Genomic DNA, 19431 nt, shown 5'->3' on the forward strand with positions numbered 1-19431 from the left:
CGATCGGGCCCCGTACTCACTGTTGGGCCTGGTTCATCGCTCGAGTCGTCATCGACAGCTCCGATGGCCGATGCGTCGTCCCTTACCTCGACGACGTTTTCATGCTCGATGCTTCCTTCCTCGTCTTCATAATAGTTGGAGTCATGCCCCGAACCAGGATCAGACTGCTGTTCTGGATCCTCAGTCTTGACGACCTCATCGTCTTCTTCATCGAAGATGTTCACCGGGTCGGGCGCTGGCTTCGCCATCGTTTGTCTCGCCGCGCGCCAAAGTCGAAGCGTCTTCTTTGATCTGAATTTGGTACAAGCTAGGCAGTTGGCCTCATTGTGCTCCGGAGATAGACACTTGTTGCACACCAGGTGGACATCGATGTGTGGGTATTTAGAATTACAAAGGGGGCATCGTTTGAACGGGCTCCGTTCCATCGACGATCGGGCCTCTGGTGTCGAAAAGGCCACGCGGCTCTTTTCGACGTCCTGCTCGAAAAGAACTGGAACAAGTACTCGGCACCGATCGAAATAACAATACCGACGACCTCAAAGGCCTTTTGGCCTTTAGAAAAGTTTCCGAACTTGAGTAAAGAAAGTACATCCGAACCCAATGGCGTAAAAAAAACAATCTGAGGATGCCCATGCGCACTGTAGTCCAGGGGAGGAGCCACCTATCTCGTGATACTTCGAAGACTCTTCCAGGACAACAATGTGCAATCATCCGGACCCAACCCTAGGCGGCGATCTATGCACAGATATGAATTCAGCAGCCCACATGCCTCAAACAAAGTCGTTATGACTATGGCATCTGAGAATGGGTAATGAATTAGATGCACCCTCACAGAGGCGGACTCTGGGTGCGTTTGTGATTTATGATTCGACTAAATGAATGCAGCCTGTCCACAGTGGAATTAATAAAAGAAAGATTGGTAGCATTTCATTAGCATCGCTTATAAAGTCGTGCCCCCAACTGGGATCCCTTGGCTCTAAAGGAATCACACTGCACCCAACGCAGCAGAATTCATCAATGCTACCAATCTGTTGAGTATGCAGGGTGCTGTGGTCTCAGCCAGAGCCCCCTAAGGAGTCCTAGCGCAGACTTCTGTCTCCTCTAAGTTGCACTGCCCCTTCACCCCGCTAAGCGCCATCTTTCTTCACCTTCAGGTAGCACTGGTAAGTGTTGAAGATGGTGGGTCTCTCAGTGTTGAACTTGCGCTGCATTTCCAAGGCCAGGCGGCTGATGGCTGGTTGAAAGTATGTCTGCTCAGCGTCAATCATGAGCCTCACTCCGGTCTCCAAGGCTTTCTGGAATAGAAGTAACCTTCATTAGAATCCAACCAACATCGTCAGAGAAACACTGCAAACATGACGCGGTTATCTGTGCTGCGTGCAGGCCTATGGGGAGGAATACTGAGAGTGCGGCACAGATCGCCACTCAAGCCTGCAGCCTTCTGGTGGGGAAACAGTCATCGACAGTGCAAAAATGCTGAACAGTCGAAAGAACAATGCAAAGCAATCCAATTTGGAAACATGTCCTTATCAATAACATTATAATCTTCAGCATCATTGGTAATCGATGCAGAGACTTACGAGGCAGCCAAAGCTCAAGTCATGGCAGAGTGACTATGGATAAAGCGAGCGTGGCAACACCAAGAGGACACATGCATGCCAGAGGGAGCGTGGACTGCCAGAGAGAGGGAGCGTGGACTGCCAGAGAGAGGGAGCGTGGACTGCCAGAGAGAGGGAGCGTGGACTGCCAGAGAGAGGGAGCGTGGACTGCCAGAGAGAGGGAGCGTGGACTGCCAGAGAGAGGGAGCGTGGACTGCCAGAGAGAGGGAGCGTGGACTGCCAGAGAGAGGGAGCGTGGACTGCCAGAGTGAGCGTGGACTGCCAGAGCCGCAGCGCACTGGGGACCAAACATAAATAACACCGAAGGAGGCTTGAAATGAGTTCAACGTAGAACACTGCATGTGGTAGCAGGACACTGAAAAACAAAGATCTGAAACAAGGAAGACCCACTGGGGTACATGGACAGATGTGGAACAGAGCACAGGGGTGCGCTGAGAAAGGTCTGGAGGAAGGAAGCGGTGGAGGAGGAAAAGCTGTGGTAACTCAAGTTTGAGGCACAACGGGAAAGGGTTTGGGAAACGTATGTAGAAAAGGATACAGTTCTACAACAGGTTAAGATTGAAGTGAACCTTCAGAGCATTGCAGAGTAAAAGTAGAGTGCCAGGGTAGGATCATCAGGTGTAGTAGATCAAAACAAACGCAGGGAGCAATCAAAGGAAAAGGCTGAAATACTGAATGAACAGCTTTGGAGAGCATTAACTGAAAGAACAGATCCATATCCACAATAGTAAGCACAAAACTGAGCAGAGAGGGTATAAGCCCTTTTAAAAGTAACCGGTAAAGCCAGAATTAGCAGGTGAAAGGCCAAGCAGGTGCAACCTAGGACATAGAGGAAGATTTCGAAGAGATTGCGCAGTTAGCCATTGAGGAGTGGCAGGCTGAGGACGAGTGTAGGTCTGTGAGTCGGGAATAGACAGTCTGTGGCGTAGGTTGGGCCGGGTCACAAAAGGCGGGGGCTTCTGCACCGCTAACTGTAAAGCGCATCAGCAGAAACGCAAAAAAGTATTTTGGCAAATGTGAGATGTGAAATATGAATTACTGCATCTACTCTTGGGTCCGTATTTTAGTCATGCTCAAGTCTACGAACTCACTTTTAGCAGCATAAAGCAGTAAAAATATGAAGCTGAGCCTGAGGGACAAGAGACGAGAGGCAACCATGTCTCGGGTAACAACTGCGTTCCTTTATAAAGGGGCTTTGAGTGTCCTACTGCATACAAAGGATTTCCCCGCTTCAGCCGGACCCTTTCCTGATCAACCACCGACAGTGAATGTCATACCGGGGTGCAACTATGGAGGAATTGGGTTTTCCACCAATAGCAGGTTACGGGGTGCAGAGAGGCAGAAGAGCAGTTACGGGGTGCAGGGAGGCAGACGGGCAGGTTACGGGGCGCAGGGAGGCAGACGGGCAGGTTACGGGGCGCAGGGAGGCAGACGGGCAGGTTACGGGGCGCAGGGAGGCAGACGGGCAGGTTACGGGGCGCAGGGAGGCAGACGGGCAGGTTACGGGGTGCAGGGAGGCAGAAAAGCAGGGTACAGGGTGCAGAGAGGCAGAAGAGCAGGGTACGGGGTGCAGGGAGGCAGAAGAGCAGGGTACGGGGTGCAGGGAGGCAGAAGAGCAGGTTACGGGTGCAGGGAGGCAGAAGAGCAGGGTACGGGGTGCAGAGAGGCAGAAGAGCAGGTTACGGGGTGCCGAGAGGCAGAAGAGCAGGTTACGGGGTGCAGAGAGGCAGAAGAGCAGGTTACGGGGTGCAGAGAGGCAGAAGAGCAGGTTACGGGGTGCAGAGAGGCAGAAGAGCAGGTTACGGGGTGCAGGGAGGCAGAAGAGCAGGTTACGGGGTGCAGAGAGGCAGAAGAGCAGGGTACGGGGTGCAGGGAGGCAGAAGAGCAGGGTACAGGGTGCAGAGAGGCAGAAGAGCAGGTTACGGGTGCAGAGAGGCAGAAGAGCAGGGTACGGGGTGCAGGGAGGCAGAAGAGCAGGGTACGGGGTGCAGGGAGGCAGAAGAGCAGGGTACGGGGTGCAGGGAGGCAGAAGAGCAGGTTACGGGGTGCAGAGAGGCAGAAGAGCAGGGTACGGGTTGCAGGGAGGCAGAAGAGCAGGTTACGGGTGCAGGGAGGCAGAAAAGCAGGGTACAGGGAGGCAGAAGAGCAGGGTACGGGGTGCAGGGAGGCAGAAGAGCAGGTTACGGGGTGCAGAGAGGCAGAAGAGCAGGGTACGGGTTGCAGGGAGGCAGAAGAGCAGGTTACAGGGTGCAGAGAGGCAGAAGAGCAGGGTACGGGGTGCAGGGAGGCAGAAAAGCAGGGTACAGGGTGCAGGGAGGCAGAAGAGCAGGGTACGGGGTGCAGAGAGGCAGAAGAGCAGGGTACGGGGTGCAGAGAGGCAGAAGAGCAGGGTACGGGGTGCAGAGAGGCAGAAGAGCAGGGTACGGGGTGCAGAGAGGCAGAAGAGCAGGGTACAGGGTGCAGAGAGGCAGAAGAGCAGGGTACGGGGTGCAGAGAGGCAGAAGAGCAGGGTACGGGGTGCAGGGAGGCAGAAGAGCAGGTTACGGGGTGCAGAGAGGCAGAAGAGCAGGGTACGGGGTGCAGGGAGGCAGAAGAGCAGGGTACGGGGTGCAGGGAGGCAGAAGAGCAGGGTACGGGGTGCAGGGAGGCAGAAGAGCAGGGTACGGGGTGCAGGGAGGCAGAAGAGCAGGGTACGGGGTGCAGGGAGGCAGAAGAGCAGGGTACGGGGTGCAGGGAGGCAGAAGAGCAGGTTACGGGGTGCAGAGAGGCAGAAGAGCAGGGTACGGGGTGCAGGGAGGCAGAAGAGCAGGGTACGGGGTGCAGGGAGGCAGAAGAGCAGGGTACGGGGTGCAGGGAGGCAGAAGAGCAGGTTACGGGGTGCAGAGAGGCAGAAGAGCAGGGTACGGGTTGCAGGGAGGCAGAAGAGCAGGGTACAGGGTGCAGAGAGGCAGAAGAGCAGGTTACGGGGTGCAGAGAGGCAGAAGAGCAGGGTACGGGTTGCAGGGAGGCAGAAGAGCAGGTTACGGGTGCAGGGAGGCAGAAGAGCAGGGTACAGGGTGCAGGGAGGCAGAAGAGCAGGGTACGGGGTGCAGAGAGGCAGAAGAGCAGGGTACGGGGTGCAGAGAGGCAGAAGAGCAGGGTACGGGTTGCAGGGAGGCAGAAGAGCAGGTTACAGGGTGCAGAGAGGCAGAAGAGCAGGGTACGGGTTGCAGGGAGGCAGAAGAGCAGGTTACGGGTGCAGGGAGGCAGAAAAGCAGGGTACAGGGTGCAGGGAGGCAGAAGAGCAGGGTATGGGGTGCAGGGAGGCAGAAGAGCAGGTTACGGGGTGCAGAGAGGCAGAAGAGCAGGGTACGGGGTGCAGAGAGGCAGAAGAGCAGGGTACGGGGTGCAGAGAGGCAGAAGAGCAGGGTACAGGGTGCAGAGAGGCAGAAGAGCAGGGTACGGGGTGCAGGGAGGCAGAAGAGCAGGGTACGGGGTGCAGGGAGGCAGAAAAGCAGGGTACAGGGTGCAGAGAGGCAGAAGAGCAGGGTACGGGGTGCAGAGAGGCAGAAGAGCAGGGTACGGGGTGCAGAGAGGCAGAAGAGCAGGGTACGGGGTGCAGGGAGGCAGAAGAGCAGGGTACGGGGTGCAGGGAGGCAGAAGAGCAGGTTACTGGGTGCAGAGAGGCAGAAGAGCAGGGTACGGGTTGCAGAGACAGAAGAAAGACCAACCTTTGCAAGTTCATCCATCCTCTGCAGCATCCTCTTCATCTGGAGGTCCTCCTCCTCAGTGAACTTGGACAGCAGCGGCTCCAGGTGTCCCGACTGAAAGGCGAGAGTGCAGAAAACAGCCCGTGTGTACAGCCAGTCAACATCTCAACGAGTAATAATTACAACTCCTAATCAAAATGTACAAAGTAGGCTCATGCAACATAAGCAACTTGGAAAGAGGGTATATTTTGGGAAAATGGCAATCCCACCCTCAACGCACTCTGGGCACACCACACCAACCCACGCAGTTCAAGGGGGCAGCAGAGTAGTGTACCAACCAGTACCTATCACATTCCCCTGTTTGAGGCCTTCCTTTCAATGACACATGTGGACCGGCGCCCAAGGTCTTCCCCAGCAGGGAATTCACAATATTGCAGTACTCGGCTCTCCGTTAAAGGCATGATTTAGAAATGCACAGTAAGAGGGCAACAAACAAAAACATGGCAGATGTCCAGTACACCCGCATTTCAAGTCCCCGCCTCTTTTAGAGTGCAGTGGATGGAGGTTTTCCGGATAGAGGAACTACTAGCTAAGCCTTTTGGAATCCATTGGGTGAACCCAATATCAGTGAGACTGCTACCAAAAACCTGAAAAAACTGAAGACCCTCTAGGTACCCTCTAATAACTCGAAAAAATGTGGTTCTTTTTGCACTCATTATTGTGTTTGTCTCCCTGAATACATGAAAGGTACCTGGAGTAAAAGGGGAGGAAGGACTACCAGCGGTAAGAGGGTTAAAAGTGAAATGTTTGGTGTAGGCCATTCCAATAAGTTGGAAATTAAGGGTCTTCATTGGGCTGCATTGTGGTTGCAACTGCTGAGAGCCTGCCAAAACTACAAAGAAAACAGAACGTTGAGTAGGTAAAGGGACTAGGAAACCTGGAGTGAAGCAGGCTACAGGAAGGAACAAACTCTGGAGCGTGGAGCAGCAACAGAAAGGGAATAAATGAATTAAAGGAGGGCACAAATCAGGGAGGAGGAAATATGCAGGAAACTGTAAAGGGGATGTGGCCACAGTTTCCCCGATGTAAAAAAAAAATGGATCGATCCCACAGTGCCTCCTGCTGGAATTATTATGTTGAATTGTCAATACAGTGGATCAGACGAGTCACTGTACACTGAGATCTAACTACCTTTTAAAAAATTGACTATTGAACTAAACTGATTTACGCCTCCCTTCGACAATGCCTTCTTTTCCAACAAAGTGGAGGCTCCTAACCCCTCTCTAGATGCGCAGTTGGCCAAGATTGAGGATGGGAGGGAAGAAGAAAGACCTCAACACCTCAAGAAATGAGCCAACATGAGAGTCAGATGAACAGAGTTTGGTGCCTTCTGGTCAAGCCTTTTATCGAAGTCGTTGATGCTCAAAGTATGACCTGGGGCCGCATGTGGCACTCCTGAACTATGCATACAGCCAATAACAGCAATAAGCTGCTGTTTACTCGACTCAGCACGAACAATAAAAATAAGTTAAATACACTAGCAAGCATTTAAAGGTTAATTGGTGTTAAAGAAAGGAAGTAACTAGGGAGTCCTGCACCGTTTAACTTTAGTAACACCTTCATTTTTAAAGGCATCTTACAGCTTCCCATGTATTTCAAGCCTATCATAAGTGGTAATAAAGAAAACGGAGGGAAAGTGAATTAAAACAATTGAGTAGGATCACAGAATTTGGTAATGTGGGTTAGCCGGGATTAGTCCCAGGTTTTTTGGTTGAACATTGATCAATTCATTCAGTAGATGTATACGGTTCACTTACTGTACACTAACTTCACAGTCAATTCACCCTGCCCCCCCCGACCCCCCACCCCAACCTTAAATCAGCCTGCCACCTCGCTGGCATCAATGCGGCCCTCGGTCACATCACAGAGTGAACGTTTTGGCCCCAGGCAATATGCCTACGAGTATCCATACTCTAAGCCTTGGAACAGTGAGTACTTACATTTCAATTTGCTTGGGAGTTACAAAGTAAAAGTAATAAGACTCAATTTTGGGCACTCTTAAGTTTGCGAAGAACTCACAGGTATAGCTTAAGTATGTCTCTACCCATAACAACAAATGATATAACAGTTAAAACCAAGATATACCAAAACGCAGAAGGTCCTAGCATGTTCTGAGGGCAGACAGGACAGCAATTGCTGTTCTGGTGCTTGCTCACTGGTGTTAAATTAAACACAGGGGCCTAATGAAGGTAATGCATGGAGAGTGATGGTCAATACACTGCAAACTTCAAATTCTTTCCCTTCGGAACACGTTCACTTTTTGCTTCTCTCCCTGTATGGATGTATAAACTCTGCAAGACGATGAACGGGCTCTAAGCAAAAAAATGACTTTATTTAGGGCCTTTACATTGTGATTAAACGTTCAATTTACAGTTGGGTTGCAGCAGAAGAGACAACGGAATAGGAGACCCTCGCATACATACCTGAAGGTTGGGCACAAGAAGCAGATTAGAGAGCTTTGTTCGACTGTCGATAAGGCTGTTCCAGTCCAGCAGGTCGACCGTGCTGCAGGAGATGAAGAATACTGTTACAAGCCATTACTCACAGTTTACAGCACTAAAAAACAAACAATCAAGGACAACATTTTCAGGTCCTTCATGGAGCTGTGGAGCATACGTCCACCAGTTCACATCCATCCTATTACTCTGAACACTGCTAGCCAAGTGTGTCGGGCTGAACCGTCAATTCACAAGGACGACTTTTCCAGCATCAAAGATGAGAATTTGTTAAACTCCGTGATACTAGGATGCCTGATCAGAGATGGAACGTTGGGCCAAAGTCACCTTATATTCCCTAGGGTAAATTGATCAAGCAACGAATGCTTAATACCCAAGAGGTTTGAAGGCACAGCTACAATTATTACACAAACAATAAATATAATGAATGGTTCAGCTAGTACTATTTGAAAATAAATGACCCTTCCGTAAACACCTTCAAATTAAAGCACAATTAAGATTATGCAGAATATCAGTAAGTCTAATGGTTCAAATAATATGGTGAATTTTTTACGCAGTGTCGGAGTACAGCGGTCCTCCGACTTGTTGGTCGATCAATCCACTGGACAGAGGGGATCTCACCTGGGCTGTCTGCATGTTGAGGACCACATAGATGTTAGGGTTGAGTAGTTCGGGTCTCCTTGGTGCTGGCCACAAGGGGTCAAATCATCCCGATATCAAACAGGGTTGACCTTGAGGATGGGGGAGGTTTTGTACTGCTCCAACATCAAAATTGGGGTCCCATTTGGGATGCTCTAAAGTTCACAGGACATCTGAGATACAAAAACGCTCTCACTTCTGAGATGCAGTTACTGGTCGGGTACCGGGCTGATCAGCCGCCCGGTGAGGCCCTATAGGACACTTAGTGTTGTTCCGGGGCACTCTTCAGGTAGACCTAGGTTGTGGCACAAGCGCACAGCATGCCAAACAGAGGCCAGGAGTAGTGTCAAAATGAGGACACCACTTTCACCAGCTAGGCCCCTTGTGGTGGCGATCTACTCATCAGTGCTTTGTTTTTAGCTCTTCATTTCCTACAGCGGGGGTCTCTTGCTTTTAAAGTACTATAAGCAGCTTCACTCATGTCTTTCAGTTACTTGGGGGTGGAGGGGTCTTCTCCTCGGCACCACTTCCTGGCAACAGCCAAGTGAAGGACAGAACTCCCGGCTTTTATCCAAGTCGAGGAGAGACTGGCACTGCTCAGTCCTGGTCCAGAAAGCTCCAACAGGTCTTCAGTCTTTTCCAGCTACAGTTGTTGATGATCCTGGAGTTGGCCATTGTCTTACGGCCCCAGTTAACGGAAGTGCTAGATCGGGTCATTTACTATAGACACACATTTTGGCATGAGCCAATCCAGTTGCATCTTCTCAGATTTTCTGTCTCTTCTGAAGTGACAGGAGTGATCAGAGTCCTAGATGCGCTTTTCTTCTTGAGACCTGTAGATTCACCGGTGCCAACCATCAACGAAACTGAGACAACAACATCGCATGCCTTAAGGCAGCAGAGATGAGAAATGGCAAAGGTTTTGAGGCTCCAAGCATCAGAATAAAAGCAGAAAAATGTTACTGTCAGGGCAGCAACTGCTACTGGAGAGGGCGGAGCAAAGGGATGAGCGGTCAAAGGCACAGGTCTTGACCTGCTCGTAGCCCAGCACTGACTATAAGGCCCATGCTTCAGAACTGACCACCGAGAATCAAAACCCAAGGAACACTGAGCTGTCAGAGGAAGCAATACCAGAAGGTGCAAAAAGTAAAACACATACCCCAAGAAACAAAAGCTTCATAATTAGAGGCAGTAAAAGAACCTTTGTTGTTAGGAAGAAGTATTTTTATTACTACAATTGGTTGTGTTTGACAAACTGCAACATACATACCCAATACATGAAATTCACACTGATCCTGTAAAGTTGTGTGTGTTAGGTGAAGGACTAATAAGGCAGGTACAAAAAGACCAAGTTAATTACCTTCAATAACAATCTTTCTGGTGGATACTCTGGCTAATTGCAAATCTCTCACTTCTTAAATGCCTCCCCAAGTGCCAGACTGGATCTGGAAACATGAAACAGCTCTACTTCACCGATAGGTGGCACCTCAACTACTGATCCACCTGGATATGACAACACTGATGTCAGTTCCCCATCCTTCTGTCCACTCCCTGAAAGGCAGACACGAGGACGACGAGAATGCCATAAATTGATGTGTATCAAAATAAATGTGCAACAGCCCCTGTCCGCCCCGCAGATTAGGGAGGAGGATGAATTGGATAGGAATCTGGGGGCAGACAGAATATCGACTAAAAGGATCATTACTCATGCGGAGTAACTTGCTCTTCTGATGAACAAGTTATTTGCCTTCGGCATCATTCCTTTTGTTGGATACTCCTGGAACAGGAACCTTTCCCCAACCATGCTCCTGGTCGCCGCTCGGTGGCGCCGTGCGGCGCCATGCCGTCCAGCAGTAATGGAGTGTAGCCTCATATAAGGGCCACCCCGGCACACCGATGTCACTTTCTTGCTTGACTCAGAGGCGCCCTCCGAGGCAGAGCATGAAACAATTGTTGGTACAGTGTGCCAATTCTTACCCAGGGATCTACTTATTTAATGTTCAAAAGAGGCCACTCTGCAGAACAGGGGAGGAGGGTGGATAGATTAACCACCAATAAGAGCGTTAATCAAAGGTACATAACTTGTTCTTCTGATGGATACTTCTAAGCAATGTGGAAAGGAGTCACGACTTTAAGCAAGATGGAACGTGCTGTGGAAACATTTGGGAGTGAACATGAGTAAGGTAGGTTCACGGTACCTGGAGGGAAGGTTAGGAAGTCCAGAAAGGTGCCCAATTCACTCTCCTGATAAAGAGGTTAATGTTAAACCTGGGACGCACCACAGGAACCAGATATGATGCATATTTTCTCTTTTAAAATCTAACTTAGGAGATGGGATTAACGTATCTCCACCGAATAATGCTAACTCTAAAGCCATACTGGTATGAGTGTGTACTGGATACAGAATACGGGCACCACCCATCTCGCGGTCCTGGTACTAGGCGCCCCTGGTACTTATTGCTACAACGCGTCTAGGTAGTTCCAAAAGGTTGCAAATTGCCACAGAGAATTCTTGAGAAGGGAGAATGCAAAGATGCTCTCTCTTAAATTTTCAGAGCTACTGCCAGATGCGCTCTACCAGCTAAGCATAGCAGTTAGAATATAAAATATCACTTGTGCTCAGCAACTGTGGGGCACACGTGTAGTCTTCTGTGTATAGTAATCTAACTGCTATGCTTTTCACAGTATCCAAAAGTCAACACATGCAGGCATCTGGGGCACGCCCACAGGTCCCTTACTGAGTATGACTTTAGATACTGTGAGAAGAGAGACTGGGTTCAAGGTGTGGTATTTACAAGAGAGCTGGGCACAGCCTAAGAACATAATGGGATCTGGTGACAAACCTAGGTTCTGAGGTGTCCTATGGAATAAACTGTGCCCTCATACCAGGGGTAACACCTCCATGCTGTGCCAGGCATGCTTTGGTGGTAGAGGGATTGGCTAGAAGGTGTGTCCCCAAGACCCATTTCTGTGTCCACATCAGTGCGTAATTTGTGCCAGTGTGTTCCGGCACCCATTTTGTAACACTGACACATATTTAAGGCAGCCCACCATTTGGTGATGAGGTCATTTTTTTTAAAGCACTGGAGCAAAGTGTTTAAGAATGAAATATACAATTAAAAATAACACCAGGGTGCTTAGGCCAGTCTTCCATTTTTGGGTCACCTAGACTAGTCCAAATTGTGATGTTTGTAGGTCTGTAATGCCCAGTAGGTTTCTTTGGTACTGGTATTTGGCAGCGTTGGCTGGGACCTGAAGTGGCACAAGCAGCAGTGGCCTCCTGAGTAACATCTTGGGCCCTGGCCATCGTATTACCGAGAACGCACAGGTTCTGTGGTTGCTGTGCAAAGCCTAAGCTGTGCAAAACATGGTACTAGGGGAAACACAGCCAGGGGACTAAGCACTAGGAATGGACACACTCCACACCATGTGCCAGGAGAACCCAACATACGGCCCTAGGCCTTGTCCAGAGAGTTTGGGGTGGGAGTGGCAACATTACGAGATGCATGGCACAGCAGAAGGCCTTAGCCTGGATGGTATAACCAGCTTCCTCTGAAAACAAGAAGACCGTTTTCAGACTATGGCCAAGGACACACTGAGGCCAGAGCCCAAAGGAAACAACACTTGCCTCGTTCTTCCACAGCAAGATCGTCGACATACACAACAGCTTCGGCACACAGCCCACGCACCCAACCACCGAACCGATGCACCCCACCACCACCCTCCGCGCCTGGACCCCGGTCAGCACCGAAGACACCATCCACACAATGAACACCATCCACGCCGGATCACCAAACGACCCTTGCCCTCACCACGTCTTCAACAAGGCTTCCTCCGTCATCGCACCCCAACTCCGAGACGTCATCAACTGCTCCTTCAACACTGCCACCTTCCCGGAGAGCTGGAAGCAGGCCGAACTCAGCGCCCTCCTGAAGAAGCCATCAGCAGACCCCACCGACCTCAAGAACTACCGCCCCATCTCGCTCCTCCCTTTTCCTGCCAAAGTCATCGAGAAGACCGTCAACAGACAGCTCGCCGCCTTCCTCGAGACGAACGTATCCCTCGACCCCTCGCAGTCTGGCTTCCGAGCCAACCACAGCACTGAACCCCGCCCTCATCGCAGCCACTGACTACATCCGAGCCCTTCTAGACAACGCGGAAGCAGCTGCTCTCATCCTCCTGGATCTCTCCGCAGCGTTCGACACTGTCTGCCAACTTCTTAGAAGATCACCACTTACTACCCACAGACGGGCTTCAGACCTAAACACGGGACCGAGACCGCCCTCCTCATGTCACCGAGGAATCCAGAAAAATCCTGGATCAAGGAGGATCAGTGGCAGTGATCCTCCTTGACCTCAGCGCGGCATTTGACACGGTCAGCCACGACACCTTGCTGTACCGTATGTCCTGCACCGGGATCAAGGACAAAGCCTGGCTGTGGTTTAAGTCCTTTCTAGACTACAGATCCTTTCGAGTCTTCGAGGGTGAGTCTGTGTCCACCAGCAGACCTTTGACGTGCGGAGTCCCCCAGGGCTCCTCTTTAAGCCCCGCACTTTTCAACCTGTATATGAGGCCACTGGCTGAGGTCGTCCGCCCATTTGGGGTCAAGATTATCTCTTATGCGGACGACACGCAGCTAGTGGTCTCACTGGCGCAAGAGGCCAACTTGCCTGCGTCAGGTGGGCTTAGAGAATGCCTAAAAGAAGTGAAGAGCTGGATGTCCTCATCATCCCTCAAACTGAATGGGGACAAAACGGAGCTGATGCTCCTAGGCCCCCCGAATCTTTGCTTCTCCAACTCTCTGTGGCCCCCTTGTCTAGGCCCCCTCCAACCCCAAACAACAACATCAAGAGCCTCGGGGTTTGGTTGGACAGATCCCAGTCTTTCAACGTTCAGGCCACAAAACTCTCAGCCACCTGTTTTGGCCTCATGAGGATGCTAAAGAAAATCTTACCCCTCCTTCCCATGGAAGCCAAACAGGTGGCTATACAGGGGTTAATACAGTCACGCCTTGATTTCAACAACGTGCTCTACCTCGGCGCCCCAGAGTACACCCTGCGCAGGCTCCAGACAGTGCAGAACTGCGCAGCCCGCATACTGCTCGAGCTCCCCCGCAGACAATCAGTGAGGGCCGGGCTGGTCAGCCTTCACTGGCTTCCGGTGCGCCAGAGAGTTCTTTTCAAGGCAATGTGTATAGCCCACCAGGCCTTTTGGGACATAGGTCCCAGGATTACCCGTGACTTAGTCACCGACTACCTTCTCAGCAGAAACCTCCGTTCCAGCCAGACCTTTCTAGCTTTGGCCCCTAGAATAAAAAGGATCAGATCTGGTGGCAGGACGTTTGCCTACAATGCATCTAGGACCTGGAACACCCTGCCCCGGCATCTCAGAGCTAATTCCAATCTCTCTACATTTCGCAAACAGCTGAAAACCTTCCTTTTTAACTTACCCCATTAACCTCAGCTAGCCTCCCTTATAGGTCCCTTGTAGGTTCCTGGTTATTTTAGCGCTTGGACGCCTCCGGGCAGCAATTCGCGCTCTATAAATCTACATCCATTTCCATTTCCATTTCCACCCTAGTACAACGCCTCAACAACATCGGAATCCAAGAGAAGGCTCTGGAGTGGATCATCTCGTTCCTCGCCGGAAGAACCCAGAGAGTCCGCCTCCCCCCGTTCAGATCCGAGGCCACCGAAGTCATCTGCGGCGTACCACAAGGATCATCACTCAGCCCCACCCTCTTCAACATCTACATGAGCCCGCTCGCGGCCATCGCACGCCAACACAACCTCAACATGATCTCCTACGCCGATGCTCCCAGCTGATCCTCTCCCTCACCAACGACCCAGCAACCGCCAGAACCAACCTACACGAAGGGATGAAAGACGTAGCCGAGTGGATGAGGAACAACCACCTGAAACTCAATTCAGACAAGACGGAAGTCCTCATCCTGGGACCATCTTCCTCCGCCTGGGACGACTCCTGGTTGCCCCCTGCCCTGGGCAGCGCACCCAAACCAACGGACCATGCACGCAACCTGGGCTTCATCCTGGACTCCTCCCTCTCGATGACCAGACAAGTCAACGCCGTCTCATCTTCATGCTTCAACATCCCATGCATGCTCCATAAGATCTTCCGATGGATCCCCACCGAAAACCAGGAAGACGGTCACCCAGGCGACTGGACTATAGAAACACCCTCTACACCGGAACCACAGCCAAACTTCAGAAGAGACTCCAACGCATCCAGAACGCCTCCGCACGACTCATCCTGGACATCCCCCGTCACAGCCACATCTCCGGACACCTGAGAGACCTGCACTGGCTCCCCGTCAACAAGAGAATCACGTTCCGACTCCTCACCCACGCAGACAAGGCTCTCCACGACCTGGGCCCTAGGTACCTCAACAACCGCCTGACCTTCTACACCCCCACCCGCCAGCTTCGATCCACCAGCCACGCCCTCGCCGCCGTTCCACGCATCCGAAGAGCCCCCATGGGAGGAAGATCCTTCTCCTACCTGGCAGCCAAGACATGGAACTCCCTCCCCATCCACCTCCGTCAGACCCAAGACCACCTCTCCTTCAGGAAGCAACTCAAAACCTGGCTGTTCGAGCAGTAGCAACCCCCCCCCCCTCCCCAAGCACCTTGAGACCCCCCGGGTGAGTAGCGCGTTTGAATATGCTACTTACCAGTATGCATCTGTTCTTGGCATGTAGGGCTGCTAACATTCATATCTTAGCATTAGATCGCCGCCTAGTGTTGGGTCCGGATGATCGCACATTGTTGTCCTGGAAGAGTCTTCGAAGTATCCTGAGATAGGTGGCTCCTCCCCTGGACTACAGTGCGCATGGGCATCGGCTCCATCCCCAGATTGTTTTTCGCCATTGTGGCAGGAGATGGAGTGAAAAGTGTAAAGGATGTCCATGCTAATGAATAAATACAATAGTATATCTGCAGCTGCGACAGGCACCGGGGAGGAGGTCGGGCGATATGAATGTTAGCAGCCCTACATGCCAAGAACAGATGCATACTGGTAAGTAGCATATTCAGTTCGAGGCATGTGGGCTGCTAAATTCATATCTTAGCATAGAATACATAGCAGTCCCTCCATCAGCGGCGGTTGCCCGTGCCAGCTGCAGAAACCTGAAAAAGTGTTTTGAGAACAGCCTGTCCTACAGCAGCTTGCTGCTTGGAATGCACATCAACACAGTAGTGTTTTGTAAAGGTGTGTGGTGTAACCCACGTGGCTGCTCTGCAAATATCCTCTAAAGGAATGTTCCCTAGGAAAGCCATGGATGCCCCCAGTTTGCGTGTGGAGTGCGGCCTTGGGGGTATTGTTAAAGTGCGCTTGGCCTTTTGATAACATATCTGGATGCACTTAACAATCCATCTGGCTATCCCTGCTTTGGAAATAGGGTTGCCTTTGTGTTGTGGTGCGAAGGCAACAAAAAGTTGTTTTGTCTTTCTAAAGGGTTGTGTTCTGTCTATGTAGTACATCAACGCCCTCCGTACATCTAAGGTATGGAGCATTCTTTCTGCCACCGTCTGCGGGTTTTGAAAGAATGCTGGCAAGTCAATAGTTTGGTTGAGATGAAACTGTGACACCACCTTCGGAAGGAATTTGGGGTTAGTGCGTAGCACTACCCTATTTGGATGAATTTGAATGAATGGCTCTTGGATTGTGAGCGCTTGCAGCTCACTGACACGCCTCAGAGACGTAATAGCTACCAGGAAAGCTACTTTCCACGTAAGGAACTGGAGTTCACACGAGTGCAGTGGCTCAAATGGCGGTCCCATCAGTCTGGTGAGAACGACATTGAGGTTCCACACCGGAGCTGGCGGTGTTCTTGGGGGAATGACTCGTTTCAGACCTTCAAGGAAGGCTTTAATGGCGGGCACTCTGAAGACAGAGAGATGCTGCCTGTTTTGAAGATAAGCCGCTATGGCGGATAGATGTATCCGAATGGAAGTGTACGCTAGATTGCACTTGTAAAGATGCAACAGATAGCAAATGATGTTGGGGATAGATGCATCTAGCGGGTTGATGTCATTGGCTGTACAGTAAATGACAAAACGCTTCCATTTCGCAGCATAGCATGCTCTGGTAGTTGGCTTCCTTGCCTCCTTGATGATGTTCATGCATTCTGGAGGTAGGTTAAGGTATCCAAACTCTAGGACTTCAGGAGCCAGATCGCCAGGTTGAGCTGTTGCGGATCTGGATGCTGAATTTCTCCATGGTTCTGCGTCAAAAGACTGGGCGTGAGGCGCAGTCTTTGATGCGGCACCACTGAGAGTTCGAGGAACGTGGTGTACCAAGCCTGGTGCACCCACGTTGGAGCAACTAGGATGAGAGTCATCGCGTGTTGCCTTAGCTTTCTTGCGACCAGCGGTATCAGAGGGGCTGGTGGAAAAGCGTACGCAAATTTGCCTGACCAGTTCATCCATATCGCATTCCCCTGCGACTGTGGGTGAGGGAACCTGGCGGCAAAGTGTTGGCATTTTGCGTTTTCTTTTGTGGCAAACAGGTCTATCTCCGGATGACCCCACTGCTGGAAGTACGGGTGGAGGACAGATGGGTGTATCTCCCACTCGTGCATTTGATGGCTGTACCTGCTGAGCAGATCCGCCATCTGGTTGTCCTTCCCTGGGAGGTGTTCTGCCATGAGGAAAATGTTCCTCTGAATGGCCCACTTCCACATGCTCTGAGCCAGATGAGACAGCTGTGGCGAGTGGGTGCCTCCCTGCTTTTGAATGTAGTACATCGCAGTCATGTTGTCCGTCCGGACTAACACTACCTTGTTGCACAGATGTACAATGAAGGACTTGATCGCCATGAAGATTGCCATCAGTTCTAGATAGTTGATGTGCATCTTTTGCTGCTGCGTCGTCCATAGTCCCTGCACTGTGTAAGTGAGCAGATGAGCTCCCCATCCCTGGAGAGATGCGTCCGTTGTCAGGATAATCTGCGGCACAGGCTCTTGGAACAGTCGGCCCTTGCAAAGGTTGTGTGGAGTCCACCAATGCAGAGAGTCGTATGCCCGACTGGTAACCAACACTAGGTCTGTCAATTGCCCCTGAGCCTGTGTCCACTGATTCGCTAAGCACTCCTGGAGCGGGCGCATATGTAACCGTGCGTGAGGGACTATGAAGATGCAGGAGGCCATCATGCCTATCAACTGCATGAATACTCTCGCCGGAAGAGAGTGTTGTGGTCTGAACTTTTGGATCAGAGACTGCATGCTGTCTATCCTGACCTGGTTTGGCTGAGCCATGGCCGTCAGGGTGTTGATCGTCGCACCTAGGAACTGCCGGACATGTGCTGGTTGTAGATGCGACTTTGGGTAGTTCAGCGAGAAACCCAGATCGTGAAGAAGGTGAATTGTAGTCGACATGTCCGCGGCGCACTGTCGTTCCGACTTGGCTTGCACGAGCCAGTCGTCGAGGTAGGGGTAGACATGGATGTTCTGCCTCCTGAGGTGCGCTGCAACTGTCGCCAGACACTTGGTAAACACCCTTGGGGCTGTGGTGACTCCAAAGGGTAAGACCTTGAACTGGTAATGCTTGCCTTGAATAGTGAACCTGAGGTATTTCCTGTGGGACGGGTGTAGTGGAATGTGGAAATAAGCATCCTTGAGATCTAAGGTTGCTAAGAAGTCCCCTTGGTTTAGCAAGGGAAGAATCTGCTGCAGTGTAAGCATGTGGAAATGTTCTGACAGTATGTACAGGTTGAGGGGGCGTAGATCTAGAATGGGTCTGAGAGATCCGTCCTTCTTTGGAATAAGGAAGTACAGGGAATACACCCCTGTGCCTTCCTCTCTCACCGGCACGGGCTCGATTGCTCCTTTTTGCAGCATCATCACTACTTCCTGCTGCAATAAGAGCAAGTGCTCTGCGGACATAGGCCTTTGCCTTGGCGGGATGTTAGGTGGAGTGGATTTCAACTCTAGGCAATAACCATACTGGACTAGTTGTCGCACCCACCTGTCTGTGGTGATGTTTCTCCAGACGGGCAGGAACTGCTGCAGTCTCCCCCCGACAGGTGTTAAGTGGTCGGGGGGCAGTGACAGAGAGTCACTGTTTGCTTGGGGTAGAGGAGCGGGAGCTGTTGTTTCCTCTGCCGCGACCTCTGTTGCTGTTATTTCTGTAACCTCCCTTGTTCTGCTTTTGGAACGAGGATTGTGCTCCACCTTTCGAGAACTGAGATTGTTGACCCATTTGTCCTCTGGTGACTCCACGTGCTCCTGAGCGACGAAAATTGTTGCCACGAAACTGTTGCGACTGGAGGGCCCCCATGGACTTAGCAGTTTCTGTGTCTTTTTTTATTTTTTCTAGGGTGGTGTCAACATCTGGACCAAACAGACTATCAGGATTGACTGGCTGATTAAGAATGGTTGTCTGAATATCTGGTTTAAACCCCGAGATGCGGAGCCACGCCTGTCGTCTCAGCATAACGCTAGTGTTGATAGCTCTAGCAGCTGTGTCTGCGGCGTCAAATGCACACTTGATGGCTGCGTTTGAGATTAGCTTCCCCTCCTCAATAAGCAGTTTGGTGCCTTCTTGGAACTTTGGAGGCAGGTGTTGTATAACCTGTTCTAGGGTGTCGTAATGCGCCCTATCGTAACGTGCTAAGAGTGCCTGTGTATTGGCAATGCGCCAAAAGTTTGCGGCCTGCGCAGCTACTCTTTTGCCCCCTGCCTCTAGCACTTTGGACTCCTTATCCGGGGGAGGAGCTTCACCCGTTGTCTGGGAGTTGGCACGTTTCCTGGCATTGGCGACCACAAGAGAGTCCAGTGGCAACTGTCCCCGAATGTATGCGGGGTCCGCAGGTGCAGGTCTGTACTTCTTTTCAATGCGTGGATTGACCACTCGTGCCCTGGTAGGCTCCTTAAAGATATCCCCCGCATGCTTGAGGACTCCCTTAAGCATAGGCAGCGTTTTTACTGTCCTTTCAGAGACTGAGAATGTG

General features: G+C 51.3%; 1 protein-coding gene across 1 annotated transcript in view; it reads right to left on the reverse strand.

Annotated features, from left to right (window-relative positions):
* The window catches only part of PRODH (proline dehydrogenase 1), a 264432-nt gene that overhangs the window by 131173 nt on the left and 113828 nt on the right, over positions 1 to 19431 (reverse strand). Inside the window, exons 8-10 of the mRNA XM_078655684.1 lie at positions 7792 to 7873; positions 5330 to 5422; positions 1149 to 1295 (exon numbers count right to left, since the gene is read on the reverse strand). Coding sequence (XP_078511810.1) covers positions 1149 to 1295; positions 5330 to 5422; positions 7792 to 7873 — 322 coding nt within the window. The remainder of the gene's footprint in view (positions 1 to 1148; positions 1296 to 5329; positions 5423 to 7791; positions 7874 to 19431) is intronic.

Source organism: Lissotriton helveticus, chromosome 7 (assembly GCF_964261635.1).
Source record: "Lissotriton helveticus chromosome 7, aLisHel1.1, whole genome shotgun sequence".
In the NCBI taxonomy this organism is placed as follows: Eukaryota; Metazoa; Chordata; class Amphibia; order Caudata; family Salamandridae; genus Lissotriton; species Lissotriton helveticus.